Consider the following 26,007-nt stretch of genomic DNA (forward strand, 5'->3'; position numbering starts at 1 on the left):
TGAAGCAAGAATTTATATATGTTAGATGGGTAAGAAATCATTTTTTTCCTTTTAAATTTTTAATATACTAGTTATTTAGACAATTATTTACTAATAAGCACACAAGTGGGTTGTACTGTCAGAGTCATTTGCTCAGATGGCTGCCCTGTTCAACGTTAATTGTTTGTATTCAGATACAATTAAGAAAGTCACCTCCACATAAATAAGTGAATTAAAAACAACAATAGAAAGTAAGCATTTAAAAATACATGAAATTAATATTTGTACTTTTTCTGTAAGTGTAAATCTGACACTACTGCACTTTTCTAAATGCAACATAAAAGGAAAAACAGGCCATCTACATAAACTGTGAGATCAATTAAGGTAACATTGACCGAGAAACTGGTTGGAACAAAAACCCAAAGTCAGGGGGCTTCCAGGACTGAACGTTGAGAACCACTGCCTTAGTGCTGGTCATGAGACCCCTATGGTTACAGGTACCCAGTTTCTCAGTCAGTCAGTCATTATTAACTAGAATTGATCTCAATGTTTAATTACCTGGTGTGGTTTTTCCTTTCTTCTTTTATTCTACATTGAAAAAAAGCACTAGTGTGTAGTTTAAATTTAAAGAAATGTAGAAATATTCATAGTTCTTATTTTTTTTATAATTTTATTATTAATTTAGTGTTTTCTGTGGCATTTACTCCTTTAATTGTATCCTAATAATGTCAATTAACAACGAGCAGAGTAGACACCAGGGAAAATAACACCGAAAGGCTGCAGCTACTTCAGTGTCAGACCCACTAGTGCGCCCATCAGAAAAGAACAGCTTAAAACAACCAGAACATCTGGAAAAGCCAAATGAAAATCATAAGAGCAATGATGAAAACCTTAAAATCCAAGACAGGAAGAAGAGCACACTACATTACCTTCATATTACACACATAAATGTTTAGTATATTCCACTGAAACTAATTCCAATTTTAAAAAAATCCAGTTTTAAAACTTCTACTGTAAGGCCTTTTCATTATTCCTATAATGATACCATGATACAAACTCTGCAGAAGAAGATGAATTAATAGGAAAAATGACAAAGCAGAATTAAGAATTTAAGACTATGGCAAAGAATATTTAAAATCTTCCTATGAATGTAGATCAAACACTGGTGCTTTTTCTGAATGCAGAATATGGAAAAATTAAGCAAAGAAAATCAATTTGATGCAAACTGACTCACCAATGTTGAAAGCCAAAGAGGTTCCAAAAGACAAGCGATTACAGGTAGCATATTGCTGCCACCTCACAGCTCTAAGAGAGTCAGTCTGAACTCTGGCCACATTGCTGACTGAATGGAGTTTGCACATCTTCCTCTTTGTTCTTGTGATTGGTTTTCTCCAGTCATTACAGTCTTCCTTTCAACTACCAAGCATGCAGAGATTATGAAGGGGAATAGTAGGATCAACTGTGAATGTATGAACGCGTGTGTAATAATACAGCCCTGTGCCCAATGCCACAAAGGGGCAGGCTTCGACCCTCAATGAACCACTAACTGGAATACACTGGTTCAGAAAATTAATGGAATATTTAAAACAGCTCCAGAGTCTGCCACAGAGACTGTGGTTAGCTGTAGAGCAAGTAAATATTTTTAACATCACATTTATGTGAAGATCTTTCAACAGAGCTGCTCTTAAGGACATATTTTTCTACATTTATTTATATACTTTTCTTATGATATTATGGATGCAATTTTCTTCTTCCTAGACCACTCCAGGATGTCCATCGACTGTAGATAGCTTTGGGTACATGGTATCTGACTGCTACAAAGTAATAAAGTCAAAGAATGCAGGGTTATGAGAACCATGGCCTAGGAGTCAAGATGTTGGGGCTTAATGTGACCCAATGGGAGCCTTTAATATTCAGAGGCAAAGCACTGGGTAACAACAAGAGTTTACATGAACAGAAGCACACACAAGAGTAGGGGCGTCTCTAACACCACCTACTTGACCTTTGATGAAAAGCATTACATTGGTTTCTGGCATATGTACTTTATTGATTTGGCGAACACATTTAAGTTGACTCAGAAAATCAGGCCTCACTGCAATTGTTAACATATATCTTGATTTTTTAGAATGGAAACTGTGTTTTTTTAACTTCATGTTGTATTGTTTATGTATTACATTACACTACACTATTATAAGTGCTTTGTACTCTTGATCATACATCCATCTATCTATCTATCCATCTATCTATGTGTACTAATTGTACTAATTATCATGGGGCCCAGGTACATTGACTTTTTCTGGGTCAGACAGTAAGCTGAAGGCTGGAATTGAAACAGCAATTTCTGTTTTTATGTGCAGCACCCTACCTGTTATAGAATAGGAGAAAAACACTTAATAGGGACAAAACAAATGGCAAATTGCTGAATAACAACTTCATGGCCTTTTGGCCTAGTGAAGTCAGGTAAACCAGACAGCAGTCTCTGACATGTATTCACATAGTCCTACAGAAGGAGTAGAGGACAATTTTGTTAGTGTAACTCCTTTTGATTGAAATAATTGATAACATAGCGTTCCTAACTGTTGTAAGGACAAATTTGGGTGTTCTGTTGTAAATGACAACTGTATTTAATACTGTCAAAGTAATTACATCAGAAAATGTGTGAGAGGATGTACCATCAGGCATGGACCATTCTCAGCCCATCTAGCCATTTCCTGAACCCACTTTCCTAATGCAACCTTAAAGAGACTTTTAGGGAGAAAAGGCACATTTCTTTGTAGCAGCAGTGCAGGCTTGGTTTATACCCAAAAGTAGGGTGACAAAGAATTTTTGGCATTAAAATGTTCTGTCGTTCAGGCACATGCTATTCACTTTAAATTAAGCTTGTTCCATACATAGAAAGTTAAATTTACAAAATTTACATTTTCTAAGAACTATTCAAAAGCAAGCACTGTATCCATTATTTAGCATACATAGAAGGTTCAATATGTATTCCCACTCCCAGTTTGGTTTCAGCACACAATTGAGAGAGCGAGTTTGAGCTCAGAGATGAATATTTACTGCCCTCTAGCGACTAAAGACTTTTCTAGTTAAAGGGCCACTGTTCTCTTTCTCCAGTCACAAAACACTTAAGGAGCAGCAACCATTGGGAAGCACTGCCTTCACTCCCTTAGTGCCTATGATTAATTATTAACAAGAAATCTCAGACACAGAAGTCTTATGGTAGTAGGAAATGCCAAAAGGTAAAGATTTTAATTCTAAAAGGCCCATGTGAACTTTGTTAGGCTCCAAAGCCTTTATTTCACAGGCATTCCCCTTCAACTGCCTGTCTGCAACAGGAAGTAATATGGGGCCTTCTTTGCATCCAGTCTTCTTCAAACACTTGATGTAAAGAAAAAGGATGTGTAGCTTTTGTCTTCCAAATCCCCAGACTCTTGCCAATAACTGGCCTGAAAAAACAATTGCCTGAACGGTCTGACACGGGAGTCCAATTCTGAGACATGTACACCTCCAACTGGACTACATAACATGCTGGTGACTCACTGAACATCATGCCTGTCCTCTTTAGAACTCCTCTTCTGTCACTAGACAGTAGAAATCAGTGCGCACACCATAGTTGCGGGAACCCAGGTCTGAAATGTCAATTTCACTGTGCCTTTGCTCCAGTTCTTCAGTAGGCACGTGGGTTGCAGAATTAGGAAGGGCTGAAACCTTCGGTGGTGGGCCTTTAAAGATCGGAACTCGAACACCTGCAAACGATAAAAACAAGTAGTAGGCTGTCATTTACCAGACTTAAAAAAGCATCTATAAGAAAGGAAAGTGACCTGATCCTATTGGCTCGGCAAGGCAGAGTCAGGTAGTGTATTGGATGATTTATGCCTCTTCTACTCTTTGAAACTACATCGAGTACTCATGTCAATACCTACCACTTTGGAATACCTACTAATTTTGCCAAATTACAGGATTATTTTATTGGGAGGTCTTCTGAAAGTGCCTATTGTGAAAGTTAACAATAAAGCTTATTTCATACATTAATTTGATACAGTACTGTCACTATTGCAACCAAGTGTAAAATTAGAATATATTCTCCTCCTTCTTGACTAAAGTGCAGCATTTGACACTGTTAATCATGAAATCCTCCCGTCATGTCTCTCTGCTGTAGGCATCTCTGGCTTAGCCCTTCAATGGCTCACATCATATCTCTCTAATAGGCAACAGTTTGTCACACTCAGCCGATATAAATCCTCCACCTCACCGGTGTCGCATGGCGTCCTTCAGGGTTCAGTCCTTGGGCCATTACTTTTTCTACTTTATATCCTTCCTTTGGGTCAGATTATTCACAGACATGGCCTTAACGTCCACGGTTATGCAGACGATATACAGTTACTGTATATATCTTAGTACAGACTCCCCTACAGATTCACCTCCCAGCACACTCACTGACTGCATCACTGATCTTAAGCTATGGATGGAAAATAACGTTCTCATACATAATACCAATAAAACCAAAGTGTTACTGGTGGGTCCAAAATCCCAGCTTTCTAAGGCATCCAATTTCTCGGTTACAGTTGATGGTACACTTGTCAAACCTGCTCCTGTTGTCAGAAATCTTGGTGTTTTGTTTGATTGATCACTTAACTTTGAGCTACACATTAGGTCTCTTTCCAAAATTTCATTCTATCATCTCCGTAACATTGCTCACCTCCGTCCATTTCTGTCCTTGTCTTATCCTCAAACTCTGGTTCATTGTTTCATAATCTCTCGTATTGATTACTGTAATTCCCTCTTCATCGGCCTCCCTCCAAAATCTATACAGAAGCTACAGTATATTCAGAACTCCGCAGCCAGAATGTTCACCCACACAAAGCGTTTTGCTCACATCTCCACTGGTTACTGGTTCCTTCAGGGATTAAATACAAAATTCTGCTTCTCACCTTCAAATCCCTACATAACCTTGCCCCTCTCTAACTCACTCAACTCCTTACACCCCTTGTCGCTCTGAGGTCCTCAAGCAGTAATCTCCTTACTGTCCCACGCACCAGACTGTCTACCCTGGTCCTTAGGTGCTATGGCCCCTCAACTCTGGAACTCTCTTCCTCAGTCTCTCCAAGACTGCTCCTCTTTCTGCACCTTTAAATCTCAAATGAATACTTTCCTCTTCTATGAACTTTTGTGTTCTGTGTAATTTATATTTTTTTTTTAATTTATTTTATGTAATAATAATAAAAAAATGTATAAATTGATCTGTTTGTATGGAATGATTACAATGAAAATTAATAAAATAAAAATATTAAAAAAAAAAAAAAAATTATTTTATGTAAAGCAACCTTGGGTTTGTGAAAGGCGCTTTATAAATGTAATATTATTATTATTATTATTAGAAGAGCAAAGCAGCCTCTGGCCATCATCAAAGCCATGGTCACCTTTGATAAAATTTACTCTCTCTTGTGTTGGTCACTACATATAATTATTTGAAAGTAACATACACCAAGGTGAAAGACAAAAAATACTCTTTTCTGTGGTAATAAAGGTCACATCTTGACTACCTGCTGAGTGCCAGAACATCTGAATGTTCTTTATGATCTTCCCATAAAAAGGACAAAGGCAGGGTTGTTGTTTATAGGGTCAGTGTTGTCACAGGTACAGAGCAAAATGAAATTCTTGTATGTCATTTGATGTGTTCATATATTTATACAATTGTGAGTAATGTTATTTTTAGTAAAGATTTGTTTCTTATCTCTCAATAGGACTGTGGTTTAATACTGTACTTCAGAAGTCTCAGCATTACATATCAATGTGAGGTTCTTCACTTCCGTCCTACATTCCAAAGACATGCATGTTGGTTAGTGTGTCTCAAGACGGGCTGGCATCTGGTCCAGGTTTGGTTCCTTCATTGTCTATAATGGTGCCGTCAAGGCTGTGACTACCCTACATTGGATTACATAGGTTTGTTAAATGAATGGATGATCATGTGAAAACAGACAGTTGTGAGAATTTGTTGGTTGATTTTAATAATTTTTTTATATGAAGTGCAGCATTTGCTGGGCAGTAGTCCACACCAGGGGACACCTAGTCCTGTATACTTTTATTATTGATTGGAAAATAAGATAAAATTGTATCAATCAAACAATATTCATCTTTCTGAGGGCTGTTTTTTCTTTAGGGTATCCAAATCACTACTTTCCTTACCTGATAGTGTTTTTTTTTTTTTTTCATAATTTAATTTTTGCATTTTTCACACTAAGAGGATATGTGCTTGAATTGTGACAGAGTCAAAAGACAGTTTGATTGGTGACTCCCTGCATGAATGCGCACATCCTGTGACAGGCAATGTCCTACATATTCAGTAACAATTTTCAGATTCACGATGTCAAGATAGGCTTCTGGTTCCTGCATCCATACTCTGGAATGGTACTAATACCTAATGAGGAATCACAATTATAGATTAAATTGTATGGAAGTCTAAAACTGGACACATCAGGTTTATAGGGGTATTCTTATGACATAAGCAGTAATTCCCTCAAGTCCTGTAAAATCTGATTAATGTAAAGTTCAATTAACCCCCTAGTTATCATCTGGAGGATGCAGTTAATTTAGTTCAACTCTTGTTAAACACTGGGTATAGCCAATACTAAAAGGATCCTGCAACAAGATGAAGCTTGTGTTTGCACTGAACTTTAAACATATGATTTTGTCAGTCCAAAAACTCAATTCCTCACGCCCTGCAATTCTTCTTACTAATGCTGTAATTGAACAGCAGCCCAGTTCTGCTGCTGTAGACGGTGAAACAAGCTGGTAAGGATGCCCAAAAGGTTTTTCCTGGTCAATGGGATTCATTTATTTGGTCTTACGTAGCAGTGCGAGTCTTATTCTGAACACATTTTTTCCAAATGTTCCTGTTTCCACTGGTGTGTTGAAATATGTTTATCTCAATAATGGTCAGAAGAAAGTGGTCTGCATGAAACTCAATGGCAAAACACAAAACACATTATATTTTACAAACACTGAGTGTTCAACTCTTCACATTCATATGTTCTCTTTGTGTCTTAATCCAGTAGTGCAGTTTGTCATGCCTCCACATTTTTATCATTTTAAGGATACTTTCAGATGTAAAAAGCAATATTTAAATTGACTGTGCTCTAATAAAAGCAGAAACTATTTTCAAAGATTCAATACATTTTCTGAACACCAGGGTGCGTTAGTCTCTTTTCTCAAGCCAATGAAAGGCAGAGCTGTTGAGGCCCTCATATTTTGAGCCAGATGGTGGCTAAAAGTGCTGGTTGTGGCAACTGGCTCTCTTATTGTTCTACTTTAGGCATTTTGCTTTGTTGAGCAAATTACATTTTTAACAGGAGCTGCAGAACCACGGTGGTCCATGGTTTAAATCATGCATTGAACAGCACCAGAAATTTGAATAATAATAAGGTTACAAGTGAAGGCTGGGAAGGATTATTTAGAGAAAGTAAAGGTAAGACAGACAACTCCAACAAAAATGAAGGTAAAAACAAGTCTAGTAATCCAATGTTTAAATACAGATTGGTGTGACAGTATCCAAGGACTAGAACCAATTATCATGCAAGTCAGTTTTGTTTCAGAGTGCACATTTGACCTTTTTTAATGTTTTATTTGAATAAAAATCAAAAGTCAATGCAACAGTTGTGTCATTTATAATGTACATAAACCTGAAATGTAAGACTATTTTAAATAAATAAATACATTTTAGCTTATAGTGCTTCTCAATGTTCATTACAAGTCTGTCATTGTATTCATTTTATTTTCTTAATGTAACTGTCTTATCTGACATACATTTAGTCTAAATTTAACTGGTATTTGCAGTCTATGTTGCATTTCAACTTTAATATTGCACCTTATTACGTTGTTGTTTTGAGCCAAGTGCTGTCCAAGGCGATTTATGATGGTGATTAGAACAATCTATATGAGAACAAGCCATTCAGTTGAACAAACCTTGCTAGTTCTATCCACTTAATTCTTCTAAAAAAAATCAAGTCAGGTTTTGAAAGTCCCTAAAGTCTTACTGCCTACCGCACTACTTAGCAACTTATTCCAAGTGTTTGTGGTTCTCTGTGTAAAGAAAAACTTCCTAATGCTTGTGGAAAATTTACACTTAACAAGTTGCCAACTGTGCCCCATGCTCTTGATGAACTCATTTTAAAATAACAGTCTCAATCCACTGTACTAATTCCCTTCATAATTTTTAAACACTTCATGTCTCCACGTAATCTCCTTTGCTTAAACTGAAAAGGCTCAGCTCTTTTAATCTTTCCTCATAATTCTTCCTCTGTAGCCCTGAAATCAGTCTAGTTGCTCTTCTCTGAACTTTTCTAGCACTGTTATGTCATTTCTGTAGCCTGGAGACCAAAACTTTACATTGTACTCCAGATGAGGCCTCACCAGTGCATTACAAAGCTTCAGCATAACCTCCTTGCACTTGTAGCCAGTTCTCCACCCATCAACAAACATCACCCTGAACTTCAAATTCTTTTAGTTTGATGCCCAACTTCTCATGTGGCACCTTATGAAATGCTTTCTGAAAGTGAAGATAAATAATATCATAAGCTCCACTTTGATCATAGGATTTTGTTGCTTCATCATAGAATTCCTGCTTGTTAGTAAAACAGGATGTCCCTCTTCTCAACTCATGCTAACTTTTCAGAAAAATTCTTGTACTTCTCATGCGCTGCTCAATGTTATCCTTAATTCCTTCCATTAATTTTCCTGTGATGCACTTTAAGCTTACTGGCCTATAGTTGCCACAACACCCTTTTTATATAACAAGATAATATTTGTTATTTCTGAATCTTTCGGAATTTCCCCAGTGCACAGTGACGTCCTAAAAATATGCATCAAGGGTTTATATATGTATTCGCTAACCTCCTTAAGAACTTGAGGGTAAATATTATCAGTCCTGGAGATTTGTTTGATTTCAGCCTATTTATTCTGAGCAGTATGTCTCCCTCTAAAATTTCTTTATCATTTAGTACCTCCTTAGTCGTGCCACTTACGCTGGGAAGTTACTCATTTCCTCACTTGTAAAGACCTCAGAAATATGTGTATTTAGAGCATCTCACTGTCTGTATTTTTTAATTTCCCTTTACTACTCCTGACACGCTTCACCTCCTCCTTGACTGTTCTTTTACTACTGAAATGCTGAAAGAATCTCTTTGGGTCATCTTTCTGCTTATCAGCTATATCTCTTTCTAACTGTTCTTTAGCCTTCCTAATATCCTTCTTATTGTTTGCCTTCATTATCTCATACGCCCTATGATTTACTTTGGAGTTATTAGTCTAATATGCCTTATACTTTTTCCTATGCAGCTTAAAAAAAAAATTAATTCATGCAGAGTTTTTTAAAATTTCTTTTTAATTACAAATTTAGGTATGTACCTGTTCTGCATTACATGTAAAACATTTTTAAACCTGTTCCACTGCTCTTTGATGGTCTCTACACTTAAAGCTTAACCAATTCATCCTCCTCAGACACTGCCACATCTGTTCATAATTTGCCATATCAAAGTTAAGTTTTACAGTTTTAGTCTTTGCATTAGCACGCTTCAAAAACTCTGAGAATCGTATTATATTATGGTCACTTCACACTAGTGGATCAATCACCTCTACACCCTCAATTCCATCCCAATTATTGCAAAATACTAAACCTAGGGATGCTTCACCCCATGTTGGTGATTTAAAATATTGGATTAAAAAACAGTCACTGGTTACTCTTGTGCTCCGCTATTCGCAAGGTTATCCCAAGGTTAATATTCGGATACTTAAAGTTCCCCATGACTATAATATTCTCCTATAAATTTGCCTTTTTAATATTACTAAAAAAGATGTCTGCATTGGGTGGTCTGTAATACACTACTACAATAAGACCTGTTTTCCTAATGCTTTCCAGGTGAAGCCACATGTCCTTACTAAGATGGGGTTCAATGTCCAGCTGAAGAGGATTTGTGTTTAAATTCTGTTTGACATAAACAGGAACCACACTTCCTTTTCTGTTCTGTCTATCCTTCTTAAAAAATGTACTCCAACTCACTTGCTTTATTTTTTATACTTCTACATTACTATGCATTTTTACTTGTTTGTTCCTCCATGTACAGTTCTAAATCTGGCCTGTCATAAACTCCCTGTCCCCACCATACCTTAGTTTAAACAATCTTGGGGGAAAAAAAAAAAAAAAAAATCGGGGAACCGATTTTGAGGTGGCCTGTTGGGGCTCCTCATCCCTGCCTACCACCTCAGAATCTTCAGAGACACTCCACAAGGACCTGAAAACGGTTTGACACTTGATGCCCCCAGAGTGTGTGCACCCTTTACCTTATGCCTTGTGACCGTGACCCACCTATCTCTACTCATCTGGTATAGAATCTCCTCCCATGCCACCTTAGGGGTGCACACTATCTCTGTAAAGGACAATTGGGTCAGGTCCTCCAATTGTCTACTACAACGCCAGCCAGCCAAGTCCTTCTCAAGTTCATCGACACTGAGCTTGAGTTGCTGGATCAGCTGGCATCTTCTGCTGATGTAGTCCTTATAGAAAAAGGGCTCCTCCAAGCCACCCTCTAGAAAGTCCAACATCAAACAGAACTTGCACTACACTGGCCTCAATGCTAAAGGTTGAGTTAGGATTACTAAAACTGCCTTAACTTTTTTTCAAATATATTAAAATTAAATGATTTAACTTAAATGGTAAAACCAAAACAAATTTAAGCCAAGAAATTAGCTACAGTTATTTTACACCTTCTGGCCCCTTAAACCCCTGTAATATTCTCCCTCTCAACTGCCTGCTGATATAGAAAATAAGAAAAGATCATTGGATACTAAATAAAAAGTGGGACTGATGGTCACTTTTTGTCACTAATTATAATGGGCAGACACCCAGGGCACTGTTAGACACAACACCCGTTATTCATGAAGGTAATTCTACCACTTGATTTAATGGTCCTCATTATGTCCATAGTGCCACCATTTCCAGGTGAGTTCCTCACACCCGAGGGATGCCCTTTTACATTCACTCTCCAGTTGTGTCACTGCATAAACCAATACTGGCCAAAAAATGATTTCTTGACTTGCTGTAGGTTGTGATGATTATTAAAGATGCTTTAAATTAGACTTACTTATTTTTCATTTAAATGTCTAATAAATATAAACATTTATGTTCTAAAACAAAACGGGCAGCATAATGGTGCAGTGGTTTGAATGCTACACCTGGTTTTGGTTTATGTGCAGCTTGAAATTCTCCATGGTCATGTTAGGATAACTAGCAGCTCTAAGCTAGAAAATGTCAATGTGACTGGACTAGGTGATGAATTAACATCCTTCCCATAGGTGCATGACACAGATAGCACTAAGTGCAGTCAGGGTAGGCATCTGCCCACTGTGACCCCGAATTGGATTATGCAGGTTTAGAAAGTATGTATATCATATATACATGATATAGGATAAAATATATCTAATAATGTGTATGTATGCGCCTTTACTATTTTAAAGATTAAAAAGATGTTGAGCCTGTAATTTGGTTGAAAAATCTTAAAACTATACTGTGTACTATAAATTGATCACCACATTTTCCCCTCAGAATGCTATTTGATGATTTACAGAATAGTCATGGTGAAGTGCATCAGATAAAATGAGATTGGACAGATTAGGCTCTGTATATTTTCACACATTCTGATCCAGCTTTATAATCTTTATCTCAGTGCTCAATAGGCTCCTATAAAGAAAGCTTGCAGCACTGCATTCTTTTTACATGGATCAGTAATCTCAAAAATCAATGTGTGTTCCCTGAATTTACAAAAAAAAAAAAAAATCTTAAAAAAAACTTAAAAATCCTCACCCAAATCTCCCTGTGGGTCCAAGTCTGAACCGCAGTCCAGGTATTCAGGATTAACAGTTAGCATAGGGTCCTTGTCATCATGGAGAAAAACCTGAGGGTCAGCCATAGTGCTGTGATACCTGATCTTGTGAGGCATTGCTAAGACCAGCTCCTTCCAGAAGTCTGAAGAAGGGGTCTGTGTAAGAGAAGAAAACAGAAAGTGTATGATAATAAAAACTCTGTTGTGTGATAGCTTTCTGAAAGAGAAAAGAGCTGGAAAGAAACCTATGGAGGAGCCATTACATTTAGTCGGGGGATAGTAATCAAGTCACTGCAGACATTAAGCACCCCACCCCCCTCCCAATTCATCTCACCACAGACTTGGAGTTCCAGACTAATAGTGTGATGCTCCTCTTCTGCTCCCTAAGCAGCTGGACAGCCGGATGAGTAGCCAGTCTGTACTGATTTTCAAAGAGAATAAAGATGGGCTTGTTGCAGAGCTCGGTGAGACGCCAGAGGCCCTCCCTAAAGGCAAAAGAAGACTCCTTTAAAACTTCTATCAATTAGTACTTGTGCAATAGCAACCCCAGAAAAAAACAAACTAAACTGCAGAATTCAGCAGATGACAGTAACAGAGGTTTAGACCAAATCATGGATCGGTCAGTACAGATAAACACACTGGTGATGTACAGTTAGCTACAGATCAGTCATTTCACAAAACATACTTACTAACACATCGATGGGTATGGGGGATGCATAAGAAAGATGAGGAAAAAAAATGGAAGAGAAGGTGGGCAGGCACAGTAAGTAGCAAAGGGCTTCAGACCAATTAATATTTGTATCTGCATAGCACAATCTGTTGGTTTGCTTGATCTTTATGCAAAAGCTTTTTATTTCAAGCCACAAACTCGAAACTTGGACACAGGTATTTCTCACTACAAATTATGATCATGGAGTTATGGTTTCAATTCTTGACCCACTGGAGACAATGTCTTGAGGTCAGAGTGTGCAGTATGAAATAATACCATTTGATCTACTGTATCAACAAAGAATCACAGCCACATTTGTTGTGTTGGTGGTGTAGTTGTTAGCATTGCCATTACATCACCAATAGAATCCATTTGGCACTGTTCCTCTGTTATAACTGAAGCTGCATAAGTGAGGCTTTTTTACATAGATTTTTGGCCTTGGTAGAAATGGTTTGGTATTGGTTAACTGGTTGTAACCACACAGCTGACTCAAATCTTAGGATAGACTGGAGTCACAAATTGTGTTTAATCTAAGCATAATCATTTTCCCATTTTACATTTACAAAGAAATATAATTCCTAGGCAAAGCCGCGAAAGGGTAGCTACAGTTGTGGTACTGAATCAAGTGGCTGAAGCTTAAGTAGCTGAAAGAGACTCACTAGACAAAAAAGCTGTATCACAGTAAAAGGAATCAGATTACCGACAATGGCTAACAGAGATGTCCATTAGTGCAGAGGTTGAAGTGGTGTCTTGTCAATCCAACATCATTTAGTTTGTGTCTCTTCTCTGCTGTCTCGGGACGGATGGTTCAAGAAAGACGATTGGAGAGTCAACTTTGAGCAGCTCCTAGCTTGGGATAACTGGGGGCTTATTCTGAGATTACTCAGGGAGGGGATGACTGTAGCTAGCAGTGTACACAGGGTCAGCTGAATAGAGTTGTTGCATAAAAAAGTTGTATCACAGGCTAAGTGGCCACATCTGCTTCTGCCTGAGGGAGAGTTCCTTAACTGTAGGGCAGTTTGTAATTCCAGTGTCATGAGTTTGTATGTGATCTCTTCCGTCTCAGAGTGGACAGCTCAAGAGAGAGCGGAAGCATCAGACCTGAGCAATACTTTGCTGGTGAAAGATATGAAATAAAGTCATGAGCTGATTTATGGCTCAATTTGAGACCAGCAATTGGGCCTTATGTCAGTCACAAAGTGTACAGGTCATCGCAGTCGAGTCTGTTTGGGTCTGCTGTGGGTCACCAGTATGTATACTTTAACTGCCAGTAAGGTGCAGAACAAACGGTCGTTTATGTCTCAGTGACCACACGGTGTGTCCATGTAAGGCAAGATTTCTCAACCACTGGAGTGTGCATCCAGTGGGTCACAGTATGTCACCTAAGCCAGTGTTTCTCAGCCACTGGGTTCCAGGTTGCAGTCGCTGGTTCATGAGTGGGTCACTTAAACTATTGCCAGAGTGACAAGCGATACGTTTCCCTCTCTCTAAGTGAGCTGGTTTCACCACGCAATCCGATCACATTTGTTTCACCAAGGGTGTGGTTGATAGCTGCTACTAGTGAGATGTCATGAATTTAATAAAAGGCAAAACTGGGTCATTGGACTATAAATTTTGAGTAAAACTGGTGTAGGGAAGGCAGTGCAGGCTAAATGCATTGGAAGTAGTCACATGGAACAGCCCAAGTCAAAACAAGCCTTGAAGGATCTTTCAAGAATCAGAAAACAGAGTCCCTGTGAAATAATAATAATATTGAAAGATTTATTACTGCTGCTGGATTTGGCAATGGTGTAGAACATTACCATCCAATTGTTTTCCTATGCCCCTTAAGTGCGAATTGCCTTAACCTGGTCGGATATAAATCGGCACAAGACTGTACTACAGAGTGATGTGTCAACAGAGAAACAATACCACACATGTTGAGATGGCTGCTTTTCAAGTTCATTTTCCAAATGAGAAATCCTGGTTTGATTCCCGTTCATTACATTGTGCTTTATTTTTTGTGATCTTCCCAAGCCATACGGCCACTGGAGTTATTTACTGCATGTAGGTGTTCTTTACATTACAAGGAAAAAAAACTTGAGGTATTTCAGCACTAACAATAGTTATGTAGTAATTGCAACAAGTTAAGGATAATAATGTTTGGTAAGATATGCTATGTAATTATTATTTGCCTTTTCACTTTCTCACCCGTCGTTGCCAGGTGACTAAACTATTATTCCTAAAATGCTCTGTACTCACTTAAAGTTGTTAGTGCACCAGTCCTGCTCCAAGTAAGACTGCGATAGTACCACAATAAGCCGGCGGCAACGGCTTACATTCATCAGCAGCTCTGCTGAGGGCTCTGTCAGGAATATAAATAAATAAATAAAAAATAACTAACATTACAAACCTTCGGGCTTCAAGTAGCAGAATTCAGTCCTTTTAGATATTAGTACATGTTGCTACAAATCCTGTTGCTTGAGCGTCTCAAGCTTCAACAGTCAGATCTCTGCAGCCTTACCCAGTGAACTTGCTTATTTCAGCCCTGGAGTCCAGTCCCACCAGACCACAGATAGAGTTAATAGTCTGGTACCAACATATACACTCCCTGATGGCTGATCTTGTGAAATTGTTATGCACCTTTTGGGTTCCTTTCTGAAGTCTAACATTGCATTAAACCCCAGCATCCATTATTTTTTTTTTTTATTTTCAGGAGTTGGATCCTTTCATCCTTTCAAACTGGGATCTGCAACTGCACTTTCTAAAGGCCGATGCTGTACGAACTTATTTTATGTTTTTTTTCATCATATTAGTTTTCAGCAGTTTTCTTCGTATCTCATGATTTATGCTTGCATTGGAAAATGATGCTGAAAACTGAGAGAAATCTGCTCAAGTTTAGTGAATGATTAGAGGGAGCCGTTTATGCACTCTTGGGTCAAACTGATAGAGCAACAGCAGTGCCGACATAGAGAACTAAGTTCATGTTGCCCCTGCACAGTCGGGTGTGCAAGGCACATCATAGGAAAAAAAAAAAAAAAACCTTGCTAGACAGGAATTACATAGTTCTCTAATTATCTTCTACTGCTTTGTATTCCAAGAGTAAGTATAAAACAAGTTTTGAAGCAACACATTGTACACAAAGACTTGCCCACACCTAAAAAGGGCGGGGAGGAGAAACATACTCCTTATCTCCACTGTTGATAGCAGCTTACCTGATCCTGGTAGAATGTCACCAGTGTTAAGGTGCAGTTTGTAGTTGTACTTGTTCTCAAGGTGAGGCTTTAAAATGAAGTTCACAAACTTCTTTTCACTGGCTGAGTCCATATAAGAAATGTAGGCATCAAACAGCTTTCCATCTGTGGTCAAAGCATACAGCATATACACATTTATTATCAGCGTGCTATATTCAGTGACAAATTTCACAGTATGTACCTTGCCAAGGACTACACTTACCCAAAAGTCACTCCAGCAAGTATAGGCTGCACACAAACACATGGTGATTGCCCTACTGTAAACAATTAACTATGCACAAAGTACACAATAACATTAGCACACCACCCCAAACTAAAGCGATAACCCTATAGCAGTGATTTACCATTGGCATCATAGTCTTCATATTTGTCTCTGCACCACAGCTTCACGTTCAGCCTGCACTTCACATATATGATGGTCATCAACACAAGGACCACAAGAACAGTTAGGGCACCGATGACAGCAGCTACATGATTTGCGTTCCCTGCAAAAAAAGACAGTTCAATTGGCAATTACATATGATAAGGGGAGTCATGAGCGGTGCACAATAGAATCTCATATTAACTCGAACTTTCAACAGTATTTACTTTTGAAGTGCTCTTCTCACACTCTTACCTGGTTTCTGCAGAGTGAACTCTGCTGTAGAATCACTCAAAACACACTTGAAGACTCCATATGTTTGGTCATCGGTCATGTTGACACTTAGAACACTTTGCATAACCTCAAAAGTTTCACTCATTTTTCTGAGGGATTAAAACACAAAGTGACAGGTCTCATAACATTAAATAAAGAACTACAGTATATATGAAATGTCTACTGACTTTAGGTGCAAAGCATTACCAAGAATGGGAACACACTCATTGATTCTCAAGTCAGCACTGGAGGGGTCAAACTTGAATAAGGATTGCCCCGTATACAAGAAAACAAACTATATATTGTTGTGGTGTAGTTTAGGAAGAGGAGCTGAATAATTCAAAGCTTCATGTGAAACACCTGGCACATAGGAGTGGCTTTCTATCAGCAAGAAATAAATCCCAATACTTAAAACTGTTCTTGTACTGTTCTACTAACTACTCCTCTGCCTTCATCGTACATGTTTGTGGTGATGAGAAGGGCCCTGTAACTCTAATGGAGTGTCATATGCTCTAAACCAGTGGTCTCAAACTCTAGTCCTGGAGGGCCGTAGTGGCTGCAGGTTTTCATTCTAACCCTTTTCTTAAATTGGTGACCAGTTTTTGCTGCTAATAAACTCCTTTACCTCTCATTTTAATGGACTTGTTTTTTTTAAAGATTTGTTCCCCTGTATTGCTTCATTTCTTTCCTTAAATGGCACCCAAACAGAAATGATATGTGAAGTGAGTCAACTAACAGAAGGCCAACTAAGTCAGGGCCTCAGATTCCAACCGGTTGTTTAATTAGGTGCTGATTCTTGTTGTTAATTAAATACGTTCTTTAATTCCGTTACTTGTTGCTACTCTCATTGTGCAATAGCATACATTTCCGAAATTGTTGATTTTCTCTTTTCTAAGAGTGGTGTTAAAATAGTTTGATGACCTAAGCAGATCAACATTTCTGAGACCTTCATCTTTCTTTATTTTCAGATACTGTATGATGGACACAGTTTGCTGGTCATGTTTTGGCTCATTTTGTATCTCACTATTGTTTGGCTGCTGATTAAGTCAAAAACAAATTAAGGGGTTTGAGTCTTCAAGAGAAAGTCAATTAAAATTAATTTAAAAGAAGTTAATTAGCAGCAAAAACAGATCAATAATTAAGAACAGAGTTAGAATGAAAGCCTGCAGCCACTGCGGCCCTCCAGGACAGTAGTTTGAGACCACTGTCCTAAACCAAGCACCCACCCTATCTAAAAATGAGTCACCCCAGAAATCACGTGTTCTTTGTGGCTCCCTGAATCTACATAACATACCATTCTAAAACCTGCTTAATCCATTTCAGGGCTAAGGGGGCAGAGTCTAACTTAGCTGCACTGGCCAAGAACCAACCAGGACAGGGTGTCAGCCCATGCATATCCCAATGTAAATGAATGATAGGAGTTGCTCTCAAGAGAAGCAAAGACTTAACAGCACCCAGACACACCAAAACATTTCTAAACAGACAAGAATTGCATTAGTTAGGTAAACTGAGCCGTACAATAGAAGCAGACTCCTTGTGACTTACTGAATGGACACACTGCTGCTTGTAGGAATTGCCAGTCCATCCTTAAACCAATTGATCGTGAAATTGCAAAGGCTTTCCAACGTGCTGTTGATCTTGACAGAACAATTGAGCTGCAGCTGCTCGCCAAGGTGAGGCTCCAAGACAGGCTGCCCTATTGGTGATAGGAAGGTGGGGTGATGACTGCAATCTGTGTAGGAAGAAGCAGAGGGAAACAAGGTTCTCAGGAAAGAGTGCCACACTATGACCTTAAACCTTTATGTAAAAGTCAGGGGTGCAGTGCCAGATGGCGCTACATACCTGCTGAAGTTTACCTACCCACAGTGCTCATTATTGCAGTTGGTAGCCACCTGGACCTTTGGAAATAGGTGCAGTCTTTTGTTTCAGTCACCCTCGACAACTACAATGATGAAGAACCCATAGCGCCTGCTCTTCTTTCAGGCTCTTCCAGAAGTTCAGGACTCAGCAAATGTCAGCACCTTAAACCAAAGAGGTGGTTGCATTCATAAGAACAATGCTTTTGGCTCTCTCTTGCAAATGTTGGGATAGAATGCACATAAAACTTGGTCATATCTAAAGGAGTAAAAATCAAAGTTGTCATCATTAACAAAGAAAAACAACTTTCTGTTATTCTTTTTAAATGCCACTTGGCATCAGCCAACATATAGATTATAGAAATTAGTCAATCATAGGCACTTAGTTCAACCTGCTATGACTAGGCAGATGACTTAATCCTTAAAGGCCAGACTAGTCTGAAGGTGAATTTCTAGAGGGCAGACCATACCACATTCAGCCTTAACATTCAGATCCAGTGGAGCATTTCTCCAAACATCCACCTACCCTTCTGTATAAACTTAATTTTCTGGTTCTGCACTGTAGTGCTAACAAATCCACTTAAGGGCAATGCAGTAATGGAGCCTTGCTTTTCAGTTTAGCCTATAATGTCTATGCATACATTTTGAATTAGAACATCTGAGAAACCACCTTGTGGAAGAGCAGGCTGTGCATGATTTCGTATACATTTGTCAGAAAAATATGGTGAATTGCGTTACTCTAAATGTGTGTGAGCATGTTCTGGGAAATACCACTTTTACAGTCACAATCGAATGATATGCTATGGAATTAATTAATGGTAGGATCTTCCCTGTGATCCACAAGTTACTAATTTGTCTCACTACTTCCTGTCCATCTGATTTTTTGTGAGGCAGGCTTTCAAATATTTAGGGGAAATCAAATAAACCTCTCCAACTCCCAGCCATCTGAAATCCTAAACCCTCACATCCTGAAGATCCACCTTTCTAATCTGAACCATAAATCATTCTATTCTTTGAAAGATGGTTTGCCCAAGATTCCCTTATGCATAAAGATTAGGTAGTGCAGACCAGGCAGGGGAAGATTGTTGACACTTCTACATCTCTCAGGATAGCCACAGACTCAAAACAAACTTTGAATGAAAATATGGAAGTGGTTGCAAAATGGCATGGCAGAGCCTGTACTGTTTAAGGAAGTGGAGTCTTTTTAATGCGAGTCCTACCATGATGTCAATCTTTTATAAATCTTCTGCTGCTCTGATTAGGAAATCTTAAATGGTAGCAACAAAAACAGAATAAATCCAATTGTAAAATGTAGCAGTAGATTAACAAGGTCTCAACTTTTAAATCTGACAGATATAAGTATTAGGGAAAGCAGAGTGCATTCTCCGAGACAGGATTCATCCACTTCTCAATTTCAGTTGTTGCCATTAGGTCACAGATTCAAGGTTCCAAAGATAAAAAGCAACAAGTTCAAATACTCCTTCATCTCAACAGCTACTAAACATCTAAATAACTTCAACTATATTAAACACTGACAGGCTTCCGTCATGGGATGAACAGCTATCGTTTGCATCATTAATTAGTCAATTCTAAGTGTTGGTTTCCTTTTTATGTCTAATATGTCCAAGTATTATGCTCACTGCTATTAGATTATAAGTTAATATTTGATGGCTGTATTCTTCATGATGTGTTTTTAATGTTATGGTCTTGGCCTCTCTATAATACCAATAGACAAACCAAATTTCCCTCTTGGGACAATACAAAGTTAATCAAATTTGGCTTATTGTGCTGCGAGACTGAGAGTCTGGGAGAGCAGATTCATTACTACTCCTTACATCTTTACTCTGACTATTGTAGAGTGCCTGTGCATCTATGCAAACTGCTTTGCCAACTAAATTTCTGTTGGGCTGTTCTGCATTGCTCTAGCTTGAGTGTGGATACCTTGTGGTATACTGGCATCACATGCATTGCTGCATTCTGACTGATGGACTCTGATGGACGCCCTGATGGGATTCAATGCTTTATTGCCCCGATCAGAGCATATATTGACAAAAAATATGGATGGAGAAATGAGGAAATAAAGGAAATACATTAACCAACTCTAGCATGCAATAAAAAAATGAACATTTTGCATCTTATGCATCTGGAGCCAGATTTCAACTAAACCATGCTACTCCTTTAGAAAGGCACTACATAAACAGCAAATGGGCAAGGATAGTGATGTAAAAAACAGGCATGCTTCGATTTGCACTGCTTTACAAAACTGACACTAAAATTTGTTTCACAGTTGCTTCCGCAGTTGTGAAGTGTGAAACTCACTGAAGAGGTTTTTTTGGAGTGGAAAACAAGGCATACTGTTTCCTAAAGCCTCATACACACTTCCATGTTTACCTGCCTCTTTTGTTTCTGTAGCTGCACAAAGCATATATAATTCTTACCACACTGGTAAAAACAATTCTATTTATGTGTCTTGTTCACATCACCGCAGAGGAGTGCAGTCGGTTTTTAAAAACGAGACTTGCTGCATATTTTCAACATAAAAACACACACCAAAATGCAGAGTTGTACAGAGAATTCAAATTTCTCACAAATTGTTTTGCTCACTAACCAAGAAGCAATGAAACACACCTGAGCAATCATCTAGCCATCTTTTAGCCAGCGACAAATGTACAGTATGGCTTTAATTAAATAAACATTACTTTAGTAAACAAAACTGACCAGAGGCAAACCTGTACCAAAAGTAGGATCATTCTGCACAGAAAGAAATAACACATAAAATAACACCAATGTCTAATTAAGTGACCCTAAGCAGGGGGGTCCACTGATGTGACACAATCACTAAGTGACATTGTCCCACAGGCTGAAGATTCCCACCTTTCACAATTGATTGGTCAACAGTCTGGACTTCCTCCCACAGTGCTGTGGGTTCTTGATTTTGGTTCTTTTCAAAAATCCTCCAAGTATTTATGGGGTCAGGGCTCTTGTTTCAAATTGTGCAACTGTTAAACTGTACTGCTTCAATTTGATATTTAGAAGAGCTATAAAGCTTTTAATGGTGATGAATAAAAGCAAAGACTATGTGACGGCTTACACACTCCTAAATTTGTGTGGTAAGTGAACTGGCAAATCTAAATTGACCACACTGTGAGTGTGCGGGCATGCACTCGCAGAGAAGGGCTGCCTTGTGCCCTATGCTACAAGGACTGGCTTCAGAACACCAACAATTGAACGGGATTAAGTTTCTGAGTTGTATATTTGTGTGCATGTATGAGTGTTTAATCTAAAAAGAACACAGAGCCCATCAGGTTAGGTGCTATGGCAATGTTTCATTATTCAGCATGGTGGACAGTCAATCCAATTTTATGAATGCAGGCTCACACAGATGGTAAAGCCTATTCCGTAAGATTGAGCACAACGTGAGAAACAAACCTGAATGAGCTACAACTCCAGTGCTGAACTACCAGGCCACTTGAGTGACGTCAATTAAACCAGCATCCAGACCTTTGGTAGGAAACTACAATATTTGTGAAGAATTGATAAGTTATTATTTTATTTAGCTCAATTCACAGAATACGTGGCACTTTAAATAGCAATAAATGACAAACTTCAGAAGAAACAGAAAATACAAGCACATTCAAACAGGAGGACAGTCACAGGCTAAAGTGTACTTCAGATAAAGAATGAGACAACAGTACAGTGAAGCAGATGAACAGCAAGAAAAGACAGCATGGTAAAATGAGTACAACTGTTACAGACCAACTGAATAAGCTAAGAGTTACAGTTAAGTAGAACAACCACCATGAAAGGGTGTGCAGGTCTTTTAAAGTAGGAATGAAGGAGTCCAGCAGTGAAACTTCAGTAACGGACAAAGGAAAAAAAGAGAGCTACAGACAGAGGTGGGATATACAAACTCCAAGCTGTCTCTAGGCCCAGGGTTTGATCTCAGGACCATGCAGCCAACTACAGTACTGCCACTACTGTTAAAAGATCAGAAAGGCACTATATAACAGACAGACAAACAGGTAGCAGGTTTCAACATTCGTCAACACTGTCACACAATGAATTGACCTTTGTTGCTGCACTTAGCATAAATAACAAAAAGTAAGAAGAAAACTTAGACTTTGCAGTTGGACCAAAACTACTAAATGAACATCAAAGGTCAGCTCTGGTAAATCGTTTCTTAAAAAAAGTTAAACAATCCTGATTTTGACAGAAAGTCAACCGACTGCATCACCATTGGCCTCTGGAGGTCAGCAGCTCTCACAAGCCTGGTGCTGCACAGCCAGTGCCCTTCAGAGCTCCACATCCTACAAACAAAAACCACATGCAGACTTCAAGGTCACTGTCCTCAGACCCTCAACTGAGTGTGCCTCCTGTCACCCAGCACTCCTGCTTCCCTTTATCCTGTCCTGCTCCCTTGGGTATGGCTCCTTTCTGCTGTCAGAGCTCAGCAATAATATCCAAAGATGGGCAAAAACTCTCAAAACTGTCAAGCTCCATGTATGAAGGTGCTCATTTTAAATTGTCAGTAACATAAAAGAGAACACATCATGGTGCCAGAATCAATGACATTCTGCATTTCACCTAATTACTCTTAAAAGAGATGTAAATAAAAATAGCACACGTAGTACAAGTGAAAGCGAATGAACGCAGCGCACCAGGAAATCCTTGGCCGACTATTTACATGTTAAACAGCACACTGCTCAGCTTGTTGATTTTGTGATATTTTCTTAGCGATAAGGCTCATGTTCTATGACTTGAAAAACAGCAGATGCTTGTTGGATTTGGGTTGTTGGGCGGAAGGTCACCGTGAAAACATAGCTGTAGCCTTTCCTGTATGACATGAGAGTCACCATATTGGCTGCACAGGCCATACTCACCATTCAGGCCTTTAGTTCAGTGGAGCTTCATGTTGTTTGTTTTTGATGTTTGCATATGAGACAAAGAAACACACTAATGCAGTCTTTCATAGAGTTCAATTTTGGGCAACCTGAATTTCTGCTATTTAATACAAGTCTCATCATAACATGAAGCTGTCAGATAACTGGCTTCTGTAGAAATACAAGTTACATGAGGCCCACTGGCTGAGTTGGTGCATCAATAAGTCATTCCCTCAAGTTGCAAAAGCCTTAGCAGCAGCTCTTCTTCAGGCTTTGTTAATATTTATGCCACTGGGCACCAGGAGGTCTTCTGTACTGTGGATGTGTTTACTCTCCACATTGGTGGGTGGTGTGTGCTGTAAGCAGGAGAACTCAACTATCTACTGGGTGCTGCTTTACCCCCATGTGGAAATGGACAGTCAGGAGGCTTGTCAAAGTGAGATAATAACATTGCTTCACTGCTGCATACCTACCATTAGGCACTTTTAACATCAAGTAAAATCAAAACCATTTGCAAGTGGATGAATTGGTTTAAATTCTACATACAAGCAATTAAAGCGGCCTTAACCAAAAACTTTCCCATTTCTCAATCCTACCAATATTTGACTATTCGGTGTCATTTTGGTCTCCAGCTGTCACCCTACTTGAAGTGCAGATTTTCTACCTTTACTCAAGAGGATTTGCAAAGGGTACCCCTTTTTCTCTCCAAACCTGAAGACATTCAAGTTGCACCGTGACAAATCGGTGCTCCGTTCAGGCTTGGTGGCACCAAGTGCTGTACCTTAAAACATTTTCATAATAAACACAACAGAAAATGAACTGATCCTGTAGTACTTTTTAAATAAAGGACCCTATTGTTACATTGTTTAACTATTCAGTAAACAATTGCAATTTACAGGTCTGTAGGCTCCTGTAAAATGCACCAGAGTGAGAAAAACAGAAGTAGTTTTATGGTTATGGAAACTCCACGTCCTGATATATCTTGACAAAAAGAAAAACAAAAGTGAGAGAAAAATACAGTGTTTCCAGTTGGATTAAGAATCTTTAATGATCAACTATTTTTGTTCATTTTTATGTTAAAGAATAATCAGAAAAAATAAATCATTTGCACTGCACAAAGAATGGATTAATATCCTGAATTAATATAAACCTGTTCATGCACACATTTATATATCTATACATACCAAAGATGCACACAACCACTGCACGTACACAAATATCCATCCATCCATTATCCAACCCGCTATATCTTAACTACAGGGTCACGGGGTCTGCTGAAGCCAATCCCAGCCAACACAGGGCGCAAGGCAGGAAGCAAACCCCGGGCAGGGCGCAATATATGTACACAAATACATTTAGAAAAATACGGATTAAGCATATATACTATATTCATACATATACAACTCACCAAAGCACTTTATTTAGCACTATTCACAGCACAGACACCGAATCAAGACACGCTGCAAAGTAAATCAGATTACAGCATAGTAATAATTACAACAAAATCAGTAGAGGTCAGGCCCTCCTCTTACAATAACAAAGCATTCCGAATGGGCACAGTAACTAGTGCTGCCCTGTGGATTTTGGTCCGTGGTTGGCACTAACCCTGCACAGACACTATCCGTGGACAGATTGCATGTTCTCGACATGTTTACATGGATTTCGCTCCAGCTACTCCCGTTTTCCTTGCACATCCCAGTGGCTTGCACGTTACTAAACAGGCGATTCACTCACTTAGTGAGTGGTGGGTGTGATGATTTAGCGTACCGTCCAGGGAAAACAACGTCATTAACCTCCCTAATTGTATTAAACGCGTCTAAAATTCCGCGATTGCCGATAAACAGTTTAAGAACGCAAAGAGTTTTCTTTAAGTTAGAATCGACAAGCCACATGAGACACTATATGTTCTGAGGTGCTGGTGCCGCCGACAGCTTCAAATGACCACGTATGTGACAATAAGATGAGCAGAGCATACGCATAACGCAAACGCTGAACACCTAAATCTGCGATTTTAAGGTCCAGGCAATGGTCAGAAGCATGCAACCCAAGACCCTTCACCGCCAATAACACCTGTACTGAAGTCCACCTCGTTGTCGTTATGTTTCGCACTGGCTGTTACCACAACAGGCGCGCAGAAACTTCCTCAAATTCTAAAAGTGATATGAAAATGACTATTCCCCTCGAGCTGACATCACTAAGGATCTCATAAAACAAAACTTCCTGCTACGCAGAGGCTAGTGGGAAAGGAAAAGTAACGAAACCCGTCCGTGTGGGCGCAGGACCTCGAGGAAGCGAATCTGTCGTTTGCTGTCAGTTTTGGCTAGGATGACACCTGTCTGGAAAGTACCACGAATACTTGTTTAGGCACTTCCAGTGATCCCCTGGTTGACAAGCACCGATACGGAAGAAAAACGAGTGTCCGTCTGTTCACCCATTTGGCTGCAGACCCACCGTCTGATCTTTTCCCTCGGACAAGCACGAAATTTTTACGTACCTGACACAGCGACTGTTTCTTTTTTTCCCTCCAAGATCCGCAAAGTAGACTTCCAGTTGTGCCCCTATCCTTCCACCACGCTGTTTTCAACTCCGGAATTAGTGATGCTTATTCTCTCAGAGTCTCCGCACTGGCTCGACCGCTTTTGGGCACTTGCAGGCTCATCTCTCCCTCCCAGCTTCACATCCAACCACCGGCTGTCCTGTGCAAAGGTGACCTGTCGCTCGCTATTGGCTATCGGTGTGGTCGACTAGCACACTTCTCGCTGCTATTGGCTGGCCGGGTGGCAGGTGTTGTGGTTCACGTGACACACCTGGCCGCACCTGAGCGCGCGATGCGACTCCGGCGT

At 39.2% G+C, this 26,007-nt stretch overlaps 1 protein-coding gene across 2 annotated transcripts; it reads right to left on the reverse strand.

Moving 5' to 3' along the window:
* On the reverse strand, positions 1-26,007 carry sigirr (single immunoglobulin and toll-interleukin 1 receptor (TIR) domain). Of its 2 annotated transcripts, none has more exons than XM_028794199.2 (10): positions 25,659-26,007; positions 18,289-18,449; positions 17,974-18,160; positions 16,411-16,538; positions 16,139-16,279; positions 15,756-15,899; positions 14,803-14,905; positions 12,187-12,337; positions 11,834-12,008; positions 1-3,725 (listed from the first exon to the last, which is right to left on the reverse strand). In XM_028794199.2, the coding sequence occupies exons 2-10, from the start codon at positions 18,299-18,301 to the stop codon at positions 3,541-3,543; spliced, it is 1,227 nt and encodes a 408-aa protein (XP_028650032.1). In that variant the 5' UTR covers positions 18,302-18,449; positions 25,659-26,007; the 3' UTR covers positions 1-3,540. The 2 variants fall into 2 exon arrangements, with proteins under 2 accessions (XP_028650032.1, XP_028650031.1); XM_028794198.2 differs by having other exon boundaries at positions 18,289-18,543.

Source organism: Erpetoichthys calabaricus, chromosome 2, assembly GCF_900747795.2.
Source record: "Erpetoichthys calabaricus chromosome 2, fErpCal1.3, whole genome shotgun sequence".
NCBI lineage: Eukaryota > Metazoa > Chordata > Cladistia > Polypteriformes > Polypteridae > Erpetoichthys > Erpetoichthys calabaricus.